Source organism: Meriones unguiculatus, chromosome 15 (genome assembly GCF_030254825.1).
Source record: "Meriones unguiculatus strain TT.TT164.6M chromosome 15, Bangor_MerUng_6.1, whole genome shotgun sequence".
In the NCBI taxonomy this organism is placed as follows: Eukaryota; Metazoa; Chordata; class Mammalia; order Rodentia; family Muridae; genus Meriones; species Meriones unguiculatus.
This window is the reverse complement of record NC_083362.1, coordinates 71025246-71044253: the sequence shown is the minus strand read 5'-3', so window position 1 is coordinate 71044253 and position 19008 is coordinate 71025246. Positions and strand designations below refer to the sequence as shown.

At 42.4% G+C, this 19008-nt stretch overlaps 1 protein-coding gene and 1 non-coding gene across 7 annotated transcripts in view; one reads left to right on the top strand and one right to left on the bottom strand.

Annotated features, from left to right (window-relative positions):
- Positions 1-18762, bottom strand: part of LOC110540555 (nuclear body protein SP140-like protein) — a 33127-nt gene extending 14365 nt beyond the window's left edge. The window contains exons 1-10 of one of the 6 annotated variants that reach the window (XM_060368749.1): positions 18605-18742; positions 18089-18182; positions 17771-17930; positions 15697-15865; positions 14728-14799; positions 12153-12218; positions 10288-10377; positions 8297-8398; positions 7498-7551; positions 4393-4473 (exon numbers count right to left, since the gene is read on the bottom strand). In XM_060368749.1, the coding sequence (XP_060224732.1) occupies positions 4393-4473; positions 7498-7551; positions 8297-8398; positions 10288-10377; positions 12153-12218; positions 14728-14799; positions 15697-15865; positions 17771-17930; positions 18089-18174 (880 nt within the window). In that variant the 5' untranslated portion in view covers positions 18175-18182; positions 18605-18742. Of the gene's footprint in view, positions 1-4392; positions 4474-7497; positions 7552-8296; positions 8399-10287; positions 10378-12152; positions 12219-14727; positions 14800-15696; positions 15866-17770; positions 17931-18088; positions 18183-18604 lie in introns of all 6 variants that reach the window. The other 5 variants (XM_060368750.1, XM_060368748.1, XM_060368751.1 and 2 more) reach the window with 5 other exon arrangements.
- Positions 6738-6845, top strand: LOC132648187 (U6 spliceosomal RNA). Its single transcript, XR_009586563.1, has one exon. It is a non-coding gene; the product is annotated as a U6 spliceosomal RNA (small nuclear RNA).
- Positions 18763-19008: the final 246 nt, after the last annotated feature.

Genomic DNA, 19008 nt, shown 5'->3' with positions numbered 1-19008 from the left:
TCTGTCTTGAATGTATAAGTTTAATGAGTTCACTATGTCTTGGTTATAGATTATTGGTCATTGGGTATTTTTGAAATCTATAACATATAGTTAACTTACTTAAAACCTAGGGTTGGAACCATTCTAAACAACAAATAGTTGTTACTCACATCCCGAAAATTGAAAAACTAAAATATGTTCATGTAACAATTGATACTTTTTCAGGATTTATAATGGCAACTTTCTTAGCAGGAGATGCCATAAAAAAACTCATTATAAGTCATTCTTATAATTGGTATTCCTCCCATTATAAATACTGATAATGGTACTGCATATATTAGTCAAGCTTTTCAGCATTTTTGTGCACAAATCTTAAATCATGAAATCATAAATCATAAAACAGGTATTCCATATAATCCTCAAGGTCAAGGAATTGTGGAGCATGTTCTTCAATCACTGAAGAACCAATTGCAAAAAATAAAAAAGAGGGAGTCATATCCTCAAATCTTAATCATGTTTCATTTTCATTTTTTTTAATGTGGATATACGAGGCTGTTCTGTGGCTGACTGATTGTAGCACTCTAATACCAAAGATTATTATGCCCAAGTGAAATGGAAAGCTCCAATTACTGGAAGATGGCAGGGTCCCAACCCTGCATTAATTTGGGGAGAAGGAATGTTTTTGTTTTTCTGCAGGATAGTGAAGGAGCCAGGTGGATCCCAGAAAAGTTGGTTCAATTTGCAGGAGATGTTCCCTGGAAGGAGGATGTTCCTACTGCTGTGGACTTGTGCTTGTGACACACCCTTGCTTCACTCTACTCCCAAGAGAAGATATTGTGCAGAGAAACTTCTTAGATACAATGTGACTGGACTTGATTGATCTGGTAATCAGGACAATTCTCAACAAAATCAGGAAGAATGGGAAAAAGAGGCCTGACTATGGGACTTCGGTCTGATTCTAGTTTTCAGCAGACACATATTTGGAAGCTTGCTTCAGAAACTCTTAGGAGGCCCTATAACTGCCTATGTATGTTCTCCTTATGCTTCGTTGTTTGGCAAATGATAACATTTGTATACAAGATTCAAACATTAATTTTTCTTGCCAGCAATGTACACTAACAGACTGTATTTCGAAGCTTTCAAATGGACAATATATTCTGGTTGTTTGACAGCCTTTTTTTTTTTATGATTCATGTGAATGTTTCTCAGGCACGGTATTCTGATAAGGGGTCATCTTTTAAGTCACTTTCATGGAATGTTATAGGACTTGGCTTATTACTCATATTAGGAACATGTCTCCTACCAGTGATAATTAAAACCTTCATCAATGCTTTTTAGAATGTGAAAGCTGATCTGCATAAGATTAAACTCCAGAGTCTACCCTAGTGGAGGTTGGTAGTCAAATATGGGAAAGATCTCTCTGAAGACTACTGAACCTAAGACAGGGCATGAAGGATGGAATTCATGTACCAATGACAGAAAAGAACAACTCCTTCAGGGCTGGAAAGATGGCTCAGTGGTTAAGAGCACGGTCTGTTCTTCCAAAGGACCAGGGTTCAATTTTCAGCACCCACATGACAGCTTAAAACTGTGTATATCTCCAATTCCAAACTATGGAAAAAAAAAGGATATATCTTTCAAGAACGACAACCTAAGACAGGACAATCTTATGGTCAATTTTTAAAATATAAAAAAGGGAGATCTGGGGAGAGACACTTGTTTGTCATGATGCTTTGTTGTTGAGCTCTCAGAAAAATAACAAACAAACAAACAAACATGTTTCCACCCTGGCCTTCGCCTGGAGAGAGATAGACAGGATGTTTTTGCCAAGTTCACTTCCTTTTGTTTGTGTGAGGATAACACAGACAGGTGGTGGAGGTGAAGAACTTTGACTTCTTGATGAACTTTATTGTATCAAAGTGCTTTCCTCTGACTATAAAAAGGGACCGTGGAATAATTCATGGCCTAGTTCTCTCCTAGAAGCCCTCTCAAACAGATCCCATGTATGATTTCTTGGTTTTGTTTTTAGTAAACAGGAAGTGTCTCCATGGTTAATTCATCTACATAAAGCTGTGATGGAAACTTACACTCTTGCTTACTCTCTCTGGATGGTGGGATTACCAGTCAACAGAAGGTCTTCCACTCAGGAGTGGCTTTCCTAGGGACTCTTCCCCTCTACCCTCAAGATGCCACCCAGTCTTTGAGTCATGCTTGAGAATACCCCATGCCTCCTCCTTCTTCTGAGGCCTCAGACTCATTGCCCATTGGGAAAATTTTCACCTGACTCATTCCTGTAACTGTCCCTCCGCTACCCCAGCCTGACTTTGGGCCAAAGCTCTGGCAACAGGCTCAGCAGGCCCAGCAAATACAGAGATCTTTTCTCTCTAATTCTGTGTGGTGTTTTTAATTGTGGAACTAGAAGGTCTACCTTTTATTGAACATGGTTAGGCCTCACATTTTGAAGAGAAAAAGGAAACACTGATGTCTATTCTAGCCCATGGAGAAGAGGTTAGTATAGAGAGATTTGGATTTTAGATCAAGATACATTTCATTTCCTACTATATTTTATCTCCAAGCAGAAGAGATGAGCAGGGAAACTAAGTTCTTGTTACATCCAGGGGCATTTTTGACAGTGTAATATCTTAAACACCATCAAAAAAACCCATAAATATAATCATGGTCAGAATATGATTTAAAGTCATTTTAAAATAGTTATTATGGTCAGTCTTAAACTTTGCAAGTAAGACAGATTTGTCAATTCCTTGCTTCTTATTCAAAATTTTTATAGAAGTTTCAATAGTTGGGCTCAATTTAGTACATGCTAAATGAAGTGACCTGTTAGTATGCTCATATAATGACATAAGAATTCCAGTGGGGTGAAAATACTGTAATGTCTTTTTTTTTCCATTTGAGTGGGTTGAGTTGGTCCCCCAGGGTCCTGCATATCCTAAGGCAAAGTGGTAAACCCCCTTTGTGACCACAGAACACATTAGTGAGATTGGATCATAGCAGCATGGCCCTTTACACCAGGCCCCAGTAAAAGAGCTGTATTTCTTTAATGAGGTAAACCTGCTGTCTGGCCCCTCTCCTTTTCCTACTGTGGAAGTGATGTAAGCATCTCATGGGAGAGAGAGCAAGAATCCTCTACCTTCAGCATCTTCCACAGCTAAGCCCATCAGACAAGACACCTGCACAAGCACCTGTCATGTCAGTTCTCTTCAAACCTGGTTGGGCCCACACCAGCTGCTAGAGAATAGAGGCAGAGTCTCAGGGGACACTGAAATGGGATGGTGCTAGCCCTGCTTTTCATGTCCTGGGTCTAGGGCTTGTCCAGGCTGAAGGAGAGGAGGTGCTTTAAATTGAAGAAAGCATCAAGGTTTATTCCTTTGCTGTTTGTTCTTTCAGACATTTCCTATCTCAAAAATGGGGATATCTAGTGAAAAAGCGCTCCCAGCTTATGCTGTGAAATGCTGTCACTGCTGAAAAAGAACAGGAAAGCTACAGGGCCTGCCCAAGATAAGAAAGAACTCAACAAAAGGGAGGAAGAAAAGGAGTGTGAGAGTAGATCTGGTTTTTTGCTTACAAGTCACCAAATGTAGCCATTTTAATATCCAACATGAGAGAAAAGCATTTCCATAAAAGCCAGGTTCAACTCCGAGGGAAGGAAGAAATTAGGACAGATAAGATTGATAATATAAATACAGTTCACACCCTTGATTCAAACAACTTTGCTCTTTGATTTTGCTGCTCCGTTGATATAATGTTCTTGTGGAATGTATACAATTTACCCTTGTTCATTCAAATGCTGATTTCTCTACCCCACTATCTAGTTTCAATCTGGACATTGCATTGTGATGCTTATTCTAAGCTTCACCTGTCTCAAGATTGTGTAAACATGCCATCATTTGTTCTCTGTGTTGCCAATGAAAACAACTGGCCAATGCTGAGCAATGGAGAGAATAGGGTGGGACATCCTCGTCTGGAGGGGAGGAGAAAGAGGAGGTGGGAAAAGAGATCCATTAGCAGAAACCTGGAAACATCAGGGAAATAAACTGGACTTAAGCTATGACTAAAAAGCAAGTTTAATTTGGGAAATCTAAATGGGAGGCAGCTATGTGGGCTTGGAGGTTTAGGATGGGAGGATAATTATTGCCCAACATTATGCTCTAGGTTAATTAAATAAATCCTAGTCTCTGTATGGTAATTTGCATATACAGCTGGTTTATGAATAACTAGTGTTTATCTATAAGATAAGTCAACATTAAATAGTAATAATCATCAACACTGCTCTCAATTGACAAGTCAGTTTAAGTAAGTTATTTGTTTCTGTTAAGGCTTTAGATTCCTCTAAACTTTACCAAAATTTGTGTGCACTCAGGTGGTTAAGAGAAAGAACCACAGAAGCCATCTTACCCCTGTTCTGAACAGAGCTTTCTGGAGTCTTTTCCCTTTTCTTTCTCCTGGTAGCTGCCTGGCCACCACTTCTGTTGCCACCTGGGAGGGACATAGGTAAATGCAGAGTTGAGCAGAGTACAGGTGAAAATGAGAAGGAGCAAGGGAGGAATCCAGCCACATCAGGCCACTTTCTCCATGCATTGTGGAAGACAGCTCATGACAAGGAGCCATGTTCTTCCAGGCAGAAGTCAGAGTTAAAGTGTGAGCAGGAATCAGTTGTGTTAACACTTTGGAAAGAAATCTATTTGCCTACACACAAAAAGACATGCGTGAAAATGTTTTCAAAAACTACCCAAATGATGTGGTTTGAAAATATGCATTAAAAAAATACATCAGTCAACTCATTGTCAAGACCATAAGACTCTTAGTTTCATGAAATTAATATTGAGTGGGATTCCAAAGCCTACTTATAGACCTGATGCAAAATGATAGTCATTTAGAAAATGGCATTTAGCTTTTCTCTAGAAAGAAGAAATCCCTTAGATCATTCCTAAAATCATGCATCAGGGTCTGTTTGTAAATATATCTATCTTATAGGAATAAGATTGTATGAAACATGGCAACATCACCATGTAGATATGTTTATGATAGGTTTGTTCAAGTTGGTCTCTCTCCCCACCCTTCTCTCTTTTCCCCTCCCTCTCCCACTCTCCCCACCGTGTGTATCTTTCTAGCTGTGTGTATCTCTCTAAAGAATGCCTTTCGTGACAAAGGCTGAGCATGTTCAATATTGTGAAAAACAAATAAAATATAGACATCACCTCAATTCCAATAACCAATGCATGCATTTTTGCATATGTGTGTATAAGAGTGAGTGCCTTTGTATATGTGTGGGTGTGCCTGAATGTGTGGAGGCCAGAGATCCAAGTTTGGTGTCTTCTCCAATAGATCCCCACCTTAACTGTTGACACAAGCCTGACACTAAACCTGGTGCTCACAATATGGCTAGACTCATTAGTCAACAAGTTTGAGGAATCTGCCTGCACTTGCCTCTCCAGTGGGGGAATTACAGATGTGTGAATTATGCACAAAATTTCATGTGGGTGTTGGGGATCTGTACTCAGGCCCTCATGCTTGTACAGCAAGCGCTTTAGCTGCTGAGCATATCACCAGCACTTCAATGAACACATTTGCAGACATGGATTATCATCTATGTTTCCATGTCTAAGTACACCTTTCTCTCCCCAGACAGATACATACTTCTATTAAAAGATATGAATTTATGGACCAAAAAAATGAATGTTTTCACAAGTACATATGTCCAAAAACAGAAAATTTTTTATCTCTCACACACACACACACACACACACACACACACACACTCGCACATGTGCACATGTGGCTGGGTTGCTTCATTCACCCTTCTTTGAAACATTTTTCCATGTCAATAAATATTTCATATTGAAAATGACAGGACCTTCCTTCCAGGTCCTATGGAAATGGAGGCTGAACCTGCATGTCTCTCAATGCAGAGCATGCAAACAAATTCAGGCTAGTCAAAGTAGGCTCCTTAGCAATAAAAAAAGCCAGCTATCATGGCAAGCATCCCTCCACGTGAGTTAACTACAGAATCATTCTGTGCAGGGAAGGAAACTTTATAGTAAACAACATGCTGGCAAATCTTACTTAGCATGTAAAAAACAACCTAAATTAATGTGTCCTTGAACGATAAGTGGCTGCCTTGATAAATAGGGAGCAAAGAAAAAGCATAGAAAAGAAAACCTTCACAGGTTCATGCTCATATTCTGTGTTTCGATAGGATTGTTATTTTAAAACCAATGCAATTAGCCAGATTCATCAAAGCGTGTTTTTAGGATTTTTGCCTTTCACTATACACCTTATCTTAAATAAGAACTGCAAAGACACTGAGCCCTACTTAATGCTCATATGTTCATACAGAAGGGTGTAAACTGAGGGATATTTGTTATCTCTGGAGTGTTCTTCACGTCATCCTAAGTTCTCACTGAGTCTTTCATTTCACTTCTCAGGGCACCCCAAGCCTTTTTCTACCATAGTATTTGAAATTCCTCCTCAAGAGACCAGCAGTTCAGTGGAGCATGCCTTTAATTCCAATACTCAGGAGGCAGAGGCAAGTATATCTCTGTGAGTTCATGGCCAACATGGTCTAAACAGCAGGCTCTAGACTAGCCAGGGCTACACAGTGAGAAAAGAAAGAAAGAAAATAAGGAAAAGAAAAGAAAAGAAGAGAAAAGAAGGAAGGAAGGAAGGAAGGAAGGAAGGTGACAGACAAATTTTTCACTGTCTCCTCATTGCCTAATTTCCAATTTTAAGAATGTGCTGTATTGCTCACTTTGGCAGCACATATACTAAAATTGGAACGATACAGAGAAGATTATCATGGCCCCTGCGCAAAGAATGTGCTGTGGCGACATGTCATTAGGTGACTTTGAAGCCCCACAGAGCAATACCATCTTATAGAGCCACCCTAATATTTGTGTCCTGTCATTGTCATGGCCACTGTTATGCAGTTCCTGACTATTCCAAAATATGTACCACTCTTTATTGCTCTCAGAACAAATCAACAAAAGTTCAGTAGCTTAAAAACAGAGCCAGTTTATCTCAACACTACGTCAGTTAGATGTCTGATGTGGGTCTCACAGGCTGAAGTCCAGCTGTCCACAGCCCTTCGTTTGTTCCTGGAGGCTCGAGAAGAACCTGTTTCCTTGCCTTTTCCACATTCTCAAGATCATCACATTCCTTCATCCGTTCCTGCATCCTCAGACCCACCTGTCTTGCATCCTTCTGACTATTACTGCACATTCGTTTCCTCCCTTTCCATCTGAGAAAGGTTTCCCACTTCTTAAGACCCATAAAATCAAATCAGTCACCCATACACTAACAGTCAAAAGCAACTCCCCCCTTCAAGGTTCTTAGCTTAATCATATGTGTAGAGTGCCTTTGTCGTTAATATAACAGGCTCCAAGGATGAGGAGGACTTTAGGGGAGGTCACCATAGCCTACTCCTTTATCACAGCAGCAAGCTTAGCAATAAATGACTTCTCTGTTACATCAAAAGCATGGAAACACTCATTGTTTCCTTACCTCTCCTCTTCCTGGATTCTCCTACAGTAATGTTGTTCCTAGTATCCATAGCTTCTAGAAAACAACAAATGGCAATTAGGAAAGAAATAATGAAAAGAAGTTACAAACCTTAGGACCTTTCACACTGCAAGAGCCTTGCTTACATCAATGTTTGGATTGTCATTTCTTTCCCCCTCCTAGAAGAATCCAAGGCTACTGAACTGACAACTAGGAATCCAAGTAGGGTCCTGGCCATTTTTGGACTCCCACCTCCCAAAGAAACATTTTAAATGTTAACAAGTTTTTGCACAAATAAAATAAGAATTCTTTAGGTAATTCTGTAGGCAAGCCCTGATTAGTTCTTTGACACTCTTGCAGACTTTGGTTGGGAATACAGTGTGGATTGGGACTAGCTGACCTGAACTCTTTCCTCTTCAGAGGCTGCAAGCTCAAACCCGACAGGGACCCTTGTCATGGCTTATATGACAAAGCAACTTCATTATCTAGCTGCAAGAGTTTACTTAGGTGTCTGGGGTGGCAGGAAAGAATGGGTGTGACTCAGTACATCAAGGCAGCAGGCAAGCAAGTGCCAGTTTTAAGAGTGTGTTTCTTCTCTTCGACCCAGACATGACCAACTGACTTCATCCTGTGGCACACAGCTCTGTAAAGGGTTCTTGCTTCTCTCCAGCTCCCAGCACGAAGGTACAGAGGACTGGATTCAGGGAAGGCCTGGACCACGAGCTAGTACTGTAGCTGGAGCTGTGGGACTCACGAGCCATCCCCAACCCATGACCCCTAGGCAGCCTTATCTATTCCTTACCTTCTTGGCTGCTTCCCATCCTTGCTTCCTGGTCTTCTGCCACATATGTTGGGGAACCCATGACACAGGGACAAGTCTTTTCACTTGTGGATGGCGCTGCTCCTGGGACAAAATTGTGGGTGTTGATTTGTTTGTCATTAATTTTGCAATGCTGGGGGCTCATTCGTGCTAGGCAAGCATTCTACCACTGAGTTACACCCTCAGACTTTTTTATGTTTCATTTTCAGACAGGGTGTAAACTAATTTTCCTAGATGGCCTTAAACTCAGGCTAGCCCAAGCTAGCCTTGAACTGTGGTCTTCTAATTGTCATACTAAGGATTTGACGACCTTTTTACAAGTTTTTTAGTCCCACCCCACTTCTTGTTCCTTTAAAATATTTTTACATTCTCCCTCTTTCTGTTCCTCTTTTTAAGTTTTTTCCTGTCCTGTCTTGCCCCCTTTGTCAGAACTGCATCTGTTTGATTATTTTAGGGCATGGTCTCCTTGTCTCTCATAGAGCAGCAGAACAGAAGCAAGCTCTTTCCAACCCCTTCCTTTGTCCAGCTGGTGATCTTACGTCCTGGATACTAATCCTAACCAAAAAATGCAGTCCATGGATTCTGAGACAGAGACAGAGAAGAGCCCCCACTGTTCTTGGACTGCACAGCAAGCTACAGTCTGAACTACAGAGGAGTGCTTTCTGGAAAAATGAAAACTAAGAAACAAAACACCTGCTCTGGCCATCACTCCCAATGTCCAATGGAGCCATTCCCTTTCTTCCATCTACATTATTATCTATCTTTAATTTTGTATATGTAGCTGTAAAGAAATGTTTAAAGTTCTTATCTTTCATATGGAAAATAAAATGTTCTTTGAAACCAGTAAAAGTTAACCTTTGCTAGATTTACCAGTTTCAAATTCTTCCCATTTAGTCAATGCCCCGTCTTTCACTACAGGGAGCTTCCCTGGACCACGGTGGATTCTGTCTACCCAGGCCATTCGATTCGATTCGATTCTAATTTGCAGTACAGTCTCACATTTTTCATGGAGTATTTTCTAAACCAAGTTAAGTTATAAAGAAAAAATTAATTAAAAGGTAAATAATAATAGAAACCTTAACCTGGAATGCGGGCCTGGCTGCACACTTTTGTCACAATCCACAGTGTTTACAGCTGACTTTCCGGGTCATGGGCATGATTACAGCCAATGCCTCATGTATGTGCATCACAGCCAGTGTCTCCTCTGGTTACACCATCTCTCACATGAATGGCTAATAGTTCACTCTGCAGCCCATCTGGGTGGTGGGTTGTGACTTACACACAGCAATCTGACCCTGCCACTGGCAGAGTTAGGATGGCATTTCCAGACAGAGTCACTCTAGGTCTCACAGACTCAGGAAGTGTTCACCTGTTTTCCTTCCCACCTCATCCCTTCCCTCTGTTCATCTCTCAGCACAATCCTGCCCACTCTTTACCCAGTATTCTCACACCTGCATCCCCAGAGGAACAACCAATATACTGTATTTGCCATATGTTCAAATGTTAAAATCCTGGAGGAAGGGTTTTCAGTGTATAACAATGACTTCAAAAGTCACTGTGGAAAGTTTTGTTTTATGTTTTTGTGCAAGATTTGTGGTAGTGGCTGGATAGATGGCACAGTGGTTAGAAATACTTGCTGTCATACAGGGGACCTGGGTATGGTTTTCTACACCACAGGGTGGCTTACACCTGTCTATAACTCCAGTTCCAGGTTATCTGACACCTTCTCATGGCTTCTTACAGCACCAGAACACACATGGTTCATGTACATAATGCAGACAAAACACACACACACACACAACCAAAATAAATAAATCTGTTAAAACATTTAAAAATGAAGTGTTAATTTAAAGAAATCTCTTCTACAATGACACATCTCACCTGGAACCTACACAGCAAACCTTCCAAAGTCCTGCACATATGTTTCCAAAAATGAGCCATGCAATAAAGAAATGAATACTGTGCCTACATACCAGTGCGATTGTGGGGCTCAGAGGGTTGATGGTTCTCAGTTTGAATCCCCCGGATGAGAGTGGTAGTTCCTCTATCATTTCTTTTCCCGCCTGAGGAATAAAGAATTTCTTAGTGAATCCCCATGTTAGATACAGAGAGAAGAAAATTCCCATTTAATGCCATGGTGAGAAGCTGAGATTCTAGGAGCTTGATTACATCGACAAGTGAATCAGTAACAACAACAAGAAGAAATGCATGCCACACTGATGAAGTACCAAGCATGGCTATGCATGCTTTTCATGCTATCACTCGACAGTCATCTGGACAAAGTACCACTGTCATATCACTTTTATAGGAGATGACACTGGGGCCCAGAGAGACCAGGTACCCTGCCTAGGCTCACAGACGGAGAATCTCAGCTCAGAACTTCCCACTCTGCCAGGAACTTAGGGCACTGAATCCCAATACTTGTTTGGGTCAGAGATGAAACCCTCTTTGCAGCCTCAGAAAATGAGATGATACAGCATCATTTTAAAGTTACTGAGAAGATAAAGGCAAGAACACCTGCATCGCTATGTCAGAGAACAAACCACAAAATCAATGCCTTGAGTTTACACTATTCCACATGAGTAATAGTTTAAATATTTATAAAACTAAGGAAGGTCAGGGTTTAAATAGAACATCAAAAGGAACTGGGTGGTGGTGGCACACACCTTTAATCACAGTGTTTCTGGAGGCAGAGGCAGGTGGATCTCTGTGAGCTAGAGGCCAGCCTGCTCTACAGCTCCATACAGGACAGCAAGGGACACACAGGGAAAGCTGGTTTTAAGCATGTAATGAAGCCAACAAACAAACAACATAAAAAGTCACAGGGTTTTCCTTTTTTGATTGTGAGTTTGGGTTTTGGTTTTCTGTGACAGGTTTCTTTGAGTAGCCTTGAGTCTCCTGGACTAACTTTGTAGACCAGGCTGCTGACCTTGGCTCACAGAGATCTGGCTGCCAATGCCTCCAGAGTGCTGGGTTTATTGGAGTATGCCATCAATCCCAGCTTCAAAGTGGCTTCTGCATGATTCATCTTATCTGTAGAGGGATTGCCAACCTGTTACCCCAGTGAGAACAAGTGGAGCTATCATATGAGAGGTTCAGGTGAGTCATGATCTGATGAGCTAAACCCAGAGGGGAAAATCAGCAGCCTCACAGGAGTGTGTCCCTCACAACCCTCTAACCACCACTGGACAGAAGAGCAGAGCATGTAGGCCATATAGAGTCATAGTCAAGCAAGGCAGAGGCAGACAACTGAATCCAGGAATATGGGCAAGACATCCCAAAGATGAATCCTTTCTAGGCAACCCATAGGACCAAGACCATGGTTTATAAATCCTAAACTTGGAGAAACTACAGATGTGTATGATGTTCTAAAAAAACAAGGAAACAGCATCTTCCATACTCATGGAGCGTGTGTGACCTTATTTGTCTACAAAACAAAATAGGATTATCTAGAAAGAAGAACTCTCAGTTTTTTGGAGTGGGAAGAAATCCTCTATGTAATTGGCCTATAGGCAGGTCTGTGAGGGCATACTGATTAATGATTGATGAAGGAGGGACCAGGCCACAGTGGGCGGTAGCAACCCTATGTAGGTTGGTCCTCATGTACATATAAGAATTCAGGCAATATGGTGAGCAAGCTAGTAAGCGACATTCTTCCATGGCCTGTGTTTCAGGTCCTGTCCTGATGGCCCTTCATAATAGAATATAAGCTGAAAGATAAACCAAACACTTTCCTCCCAAAGTTGCTCTTGGTCATCGTGTTTCATCACAGCAACAGAAAGCAAACTAAGACACACGGGATAAGATAATGATACTGATAGTATCAACAAGAACAGACCATCAGATGAGGAGGAATCCAAGGGTGACCAGGTCAGGCTTCCTTGAGAACAGCTCTCACTGGGACCTGAGGAGAAGAAATCAGATGTTTATTTCAGGAGCTGAAGCAGGGGTTCTCTTTTGTCTTCATGATGTAAGGTCTAAATAGCCCCTTGAAGTATCAATCTAGAGTTCATCTGGAGCTGAGTTTCCCCTGATTATTGAAGTCACACACGGGATCATGACTCTGTGAACACTCCATAGACAGTCTCTCTCAATTTTAGTTTCCTCAACTATAACCTGGGGCATCTAAATGATACCAATCTTTGATGGCAGCTGGGCTAGACAGTATCTAAGATAGATGCTAATCAAAGCAAAAAGCTATCAACATAGTTCCTTTTGTCATTGTCCTTTATTCTTTCTGCTCTTGTTCATAGCCTTTGCTCTTTTTGTGTCTGTCTCTCAAACAATTCCAACAATTTCTCACTAGAGAGAGAGGAGAGAGAGAGAAAGAGAGAAAGAGTATGTGTGTGTTACTCTATATATCTTTCTTCTGGGATATTTTTGCTCTCAAACAACATTTTTTATGTTTGAATCTATCTCTTCTGACATCGAGTGTGACACAGAAACATAGGAAGAATGACAGTTTTGCTTTTTATCCCCTGTCCCTGGCCAGACTTCTCAAATCCCGAGTGAGGTCCCAAGTGTTTAAGGTAAGAAAGGCATCAATGTATTCTAGCTCACAGCCAGCCTTCCTCAGTAACACCCCAGTGTGTGTTAAAAAGGTGAGGTCTGGAAAGTCTTGTGGAATGGAGGGCTGGTGGCCAGGGGAACAAAATCACATTGACCCCTGACCTCCATGGTGAGAAGAGCTAGAAGTTGCCTTGATCACACGGCTAACGATTTCATCGATCATCCCTGTGTAACACAACTTTTATTAAAATCCTAAGTGACTCTGTTCAGAGAGATTTAGAGTTGACAAACTGCTGGAAGGGTGCTGTGCCCGGGGATGGTCCTCTCCCATACGGTGATTCTCCGTGTGCACACACGTGTGTGGAGGACAGAGTGCAGCCTTGGGTGTCATTCCTCAGGTGGTGTTGGCTTCCTGCTTTAGAGATGGTTTTTCACTAGCCTAGAATTTGCCAACTTGCCTGGGCAGTGAGCTCAAGGCATATGCCTGTCTCTGCCTCCCCATGCAGGATTACAGCATGTGCCCCTGTGCATGGGCTGTTTTCCACACGAGGTCAGGGGATCAAACACAAGCCCTCGTGCTTGTACGCACATTGCCAAATGTGGCATCTTCTCCCCTCACCCAATCTGGCTTTTGTTTGTTTTTCCAGACAGGGTTTCTCTGTGTAGCCTTGATTATTCTGGACTTGCTTTGTAGACCAGGCTGGTTTTGAACTAACAGAGATCCACCTGTCTCTCCCTCCCAAATGCTGGAATTACAGGCATGTGTCATTGTACCCAGCAAGCTGTCCTTTTTTTGAACTATAACTTTGATAATACATTATAAGTTAATGTTTTCTTGAGGTAATGAGCTGTGCTAACCAGTTCTGTAGGCTGATGGGGTATGGAAACCTCTGATTTATGGGCAATTGCTCAGAAGCACAGTTCACTCCCTGAAACTTGTAACCAGCATCTGAAGTGGGAGGCAGTCTTATTATACTGAGCCCTTTATCTGAATTTAATTAATTATAAGATACCCTGCTATAGTCTGGAGAATTGGTTGTGTGGGAAACCCCACGCATCACACCTCTGGTGTCAGAGGTCAGATAATGTATGGGCTCAGGCAAAACAAGGGCATCTCTCTTACAGAGCATTTCCACTTTGGTGCCACCACAGACCACACTGCTTCACCCTTCACAGTTTCACACTGGTCGTCTGCTCTAGGGGTTTTTCTAAACCACAGCTCCTTGTGAGCAGTCAGTCTCTTTCATCTGGATTGCTGACACTGGGCTCATATTCTTCATCATTGGCCCCAGGGTGACCATCTGATGTCATGGTTGCTCTGCCGGGCTCCCACATCCCATTAGAGCCAGGTGACAGTTTGGATCTCCAGCGCCCCACCTTCCCAGGCTCGTGTATTAGAGCTCTGGCCCTCAGAATGGCACTCATGGATGCTGGTGGCACCTTTCACAGGCAGAGCCTAGTGGAAGGAAGTTAGATCACTGGGGTGTGCCCTTGACGGACCACAGGCACCTCATCTCTTTCCTTGCTTCCAGGTCCCCATGAGGTAAACATCCTCGCTTCACTCAACCCCTTGCTTTGATGTTCTGTACCTCCATAGGCGTAAATAGTGAGGACAAACCACCTGGCCAGAAGTCTCTAAAACCGTGTATTCAAATAAACTGACATGGGTTCTGTTTGTTTCACTGTGTAAGTTGGTGGGCCTCATACTCACAATCCTCCTGCCCCAGAATTTTGAGTGCCAGTTTCTTCTGGGTAATTAATCACAGTACAGGAAAGCTAACAGCAGGCTCATACCAACTTCCCTCCTTGCCTTCTCTATTTCTTTCCTGACTCAGACTTGTCTAACGATCATCTTTATTTCCTATTCTCAGAGGCAATAAGAAGCTTTTTCCAGTTGACATTACCTTGTTTGAGACTTAGCTCGGAGTTCAGGTCTCCTCTAGCACTTCCTTGGGAACACAATGCATTAGGAAAGACTGAAGTGGGAGAAGGAGAGGGAAGAGGAGAAGGCATTAGCGATCTCTAGAAGAGACAAGATGAAGTAATTCATAATTACATTTAAGAATTTACAGTCATCCAATCATTCCAACTTCAATGGGTCCCACAAGACAAAGTTCACCCAGCATGCCCTGGGACAGAGAAGATTCCCACAAGGAAACCTTTATGCTTCCCACAGAGAAAGAAGACACTCAAGGTCTAGAATAAAATAGTAGAAGGCACACAGAGAGCTGTGCTACTTTTCTAGTGCTCGGACAGCGGGGAAGGTATATTTCCAACAAGAAAAACAGAAGCAAAAGATGGCTTCCGGGTTGTCACAGGGGTAAGAATAAATGGGGGAGGGGCTTTCCTGGATGGAAGGTCTAGGATCTGGCACATACCTACGGGAAGCCCCCTGCAGCTTTAAAGGTGGGTGAGATGGCGTTGAAGACTGGCTCACACATTGTGGATTTCTATGAGCAGGTGGTGCTAAACTAAGATGGATCCTGCACCCCCAGCTGCGCTGTCACTCAAGGTGGGTGCTAGCCAACCTGATGGACTGTGATGTATGTCAGTATAAGGGCTCGCGCTCAAGAGACACAACAGTGCTACCGTACTGGGACTCAGCACTTCTAATCCCATCCTCCTCTACATAGCCTGATGCTGGTGTGGCTCTCACTGCCTGGAGAGGCTAAATGCCCAGCTGAGCAGACCTCTGGAGGTTGCACACTATAGCCATTAAACATGCATTTTAGGATGATATATAGCACGTTAGTTTTGTTAACTATTATATCCCCAATTGCACTGAACGCTATGTGCAAATGGTAAAACTTAATAAACAGTTGTTGGAAAAAAAACAGACTGTGATTTCAAAGGGTGATACTAAATCTAGTTACCATTTTTAAAGCTCCTGCGAATGAATTTCAAATCAGGGTAATTCTCCATGTTGACCTTACAGAACAATTTCTGCAGAACTGTCATGTTAAAATTCTTCTCTAGTTCTTCCAGGGCTCTGTAGATCACTCTGTGTAGCGGGACCAGGTCTCTAAAAGACTCTTGAAAATCCTTAAAAACATTGAGTGGAGAAAATTTAAGTGCAGGCTTCCAAGTCCCAGAAGAGCCCTAGAACATAATTATAGTTAGTGTACCCCAACCCCCTCCAAACACATCTTCTAGTGGGAAGTTTTGTATTTCCATGACTACTTCATGAAACAAGTTAATATTTTCTCTGTGAAAATAATCACTGGTGATGTCAAACTACCACTCTCATTTACATGACATTTAAGAGGGGCCATCTTTGAAAGGGAAACAAGTGATAGAGGTCAGCAATGGGGCTGGTGAGATTGTTCATTGGGTATAGCCACTTGTCGTCACTGTTCCTGGATGTCTGAATGCAATCTCTGGGATTCAGATGGTGGAAGCAGAGAACCAGCTAGCCACAGGTTGTCCTTCTACCTGCCCGTAAGCACACCAGCTGGCTCATACACAAATACCCACACAACACAAACACACACATGTTCTCATAAGTAAATAAATAATAAAGGTAATAATGTTTCTAAAGGTGTGGAGGGGCTAGAGAGGTGGATGGCTCAGGGGTCGAGAGTGCTTGCTGCTCCTGCAGAGGACCCAAGTTTGGGTCCCAGCACCTACGCACCAGCTCACAAACATCTGTACCTCCAGTTCCAAGTGATTCAGTGATCTTTTTCTGGCCTCCGTGGGCACCACACACACAAGTGGCATGCACACATAGATGCAAGCAAAATACTTGTACATGTGAAAAGAAAAAGAAATACATCCTTGAAAAAAAACATGGCTAATGTACAGTTAAAAGACAAGATACTTTAGAATGGGCTTGGCAGGTTGTCAGTGGTGTTCTGTTACCTGGACCTCTTCCAGAGGTTGTGGGTTCAATCCCCAGCACCCACATGCTGGCTCACAATCATTTGCTTGACTCCAATTCTGTGGAATCTGGGGGCCTCTCTTCTGACCTCCAACAGCACCAGGGACACAGGCTGTACACAGACATACATACAGACAAAACACTCATATACATAAAATAACATAAATAATTTTTAAAATGTGTCCTAATAAGACACTCTGTAGATTTTAATATTCCCAAATCTAGGTTTTTAAAATAGGCATTTGTTAAAATAAGATGTGCTAAGTGAAATTTCATGAAGTCAGTTTGTTAAATACTTGAAGTTAATTACAATCACTTTTTTACTTTAGTTTAGTTTAAAATACATGAATCGAGCAGTGTCAAGTGCAGAAGACGCTGCACATCTATGGAGAACCTCCATTCTGATCTAGCTTATCTTCAACAATACTCACTAGCCCAGAAGGTACACAGAACACCATTTCCGTAGATGGAAGCAGGACCATCTCCTGAAGCCTCTGCTTCACCTCTCCCTTAATACCTGGAGAGAACACTTCCAGAAATATCTGCCTAATGGGTGTCACTCACAGGAAACCGAGATTTCAAATCTGAGGCCATAATTCTGATTCATAATTGATTAACTTATTATCATAATTCATGTCTCTACAAAATGCTATGAAAATCCAAGAGCTTTCTTTGTCAAAATGAAGTCTAGGGGCTGGAGAGATGCCTAAGTGGTTAAGAGAATGTATAGCTTTTGCAGAGGAACTAGGTGCCATTCCCAGAACCCCAATCAGGCAGCTCACAACTACTTTTAACTCTGGTTCTAAGAAATCTAGGCCCTTTTCTGAACTCTCTGGGCACAAGCATCTATATGAACACAGACACACACACAGAAACACACACATACACATGCAAACACAGGAAAACATGAACATATGCATGCAAGTAAGAAATGAAATCTTTAAAAAAATAATTCAGTCCAAACTTAAAAACCTGTCAGTTAACCAGTCTGAAGTTTGGATCCAAGATATCAAAGTGTAACTTAATTTAGAGTTTGTTTACCAGGTTATGCTGTAATAAACTTCACTTACATGATACTTTTTGTCAGTGATGAGGTCGTGATCACGAAGGCCCTCAAGGAAAGGAAATGGTTTTTTTATTGCATGTGAAATCGCCACTTTCTGTCTTTTGAAGTGCAGGAATATAGGCTCAATGGAAAACATCTCTGTGTTCTTGTGATTTGTGGACATCCTGGAGGGGGAAAGACCATAGGAAAATGATCATCACAACTTTAGATGCTTGTGCAAAGCATAAATTTTTATATGAAAGAAAGACTTTGAAGAACCAACATGCATAAGATAGATGGTCTTGAGTTTACCCTACAAATGAACTAGCTGGGTTCCACGTACATGTCAAAGTCCTGTAGACGGTGAACGTGGGGAGAGGGAGGGCTCAGATATTTACAGCAAAGCCTCTGCTTTGGCCTTCTTCCCATGAGGTAACCTAGTGAAGCAGGGACAGGCAGAGAGACTGAGAGCGCCCAGAAGTTGTAAGAAAATAACAGCCATGCCACAGAGGACAGCTGCAGGAGTCCCTGTCAGCTGTGGCCAGTGTCTCCCTCTGACAGCTGAGCAGTGGCTGCAAACAGGAGAGTTAGGACTGTGTACAATATGGCAGGCTGGGTTTGCCAGCAGACATCTTACACAGTTAAAAAACTCCAGATGTTCTCTCTCTCCCCATTCTCCTCTCTCCCCTCTCTCTTCATCCTGTGTCCATCTGCCCCACAATCTCTCCTCTCATACTATAGTGCAAAGCTTCTTCAGGTCAGGTGGTTTGGACTGACTGAAGCTGCAGCCAGTAACTCAAGACATAAACTCACCCACGCTGTCAGAGGGAAAAGTCACAGAGCAGAAAGAAAGACCCACCTTGTGCTCATGCTGCTCCCTTCCATCTTCCAGCACCTGCCTGGAGCCTGGAACAGTGAGCTGTGCTCCCCTGGTCTCTGCACAGGCTTCCTGGCTGCTGTGGCCCACAGCTGAGAGCAGGAAGTCAGCCTGAGTAGAAACTCAGCAGGAAGGGCTCCGCCCTAACTGGGAAAAGAAAATGAAAGTATTTCTCTAACCTCAAATGAGCTGCTGTGACAGACTGCCCCTCCTTCTATTTTGGAAAGTGGTGGCAGGGAGGAGGAGAAAGGGGGACCTAGAGGATTGCAAAGGGGTACACCATGGAAAAGCAGAGCCAGATCCTGGGAGGGTTTTATTTATGAAAGATAATAATAGAATATCTCCACTCAAAGCAAACTGTTCTCAGTTACTCCTGTGTCTAGGAG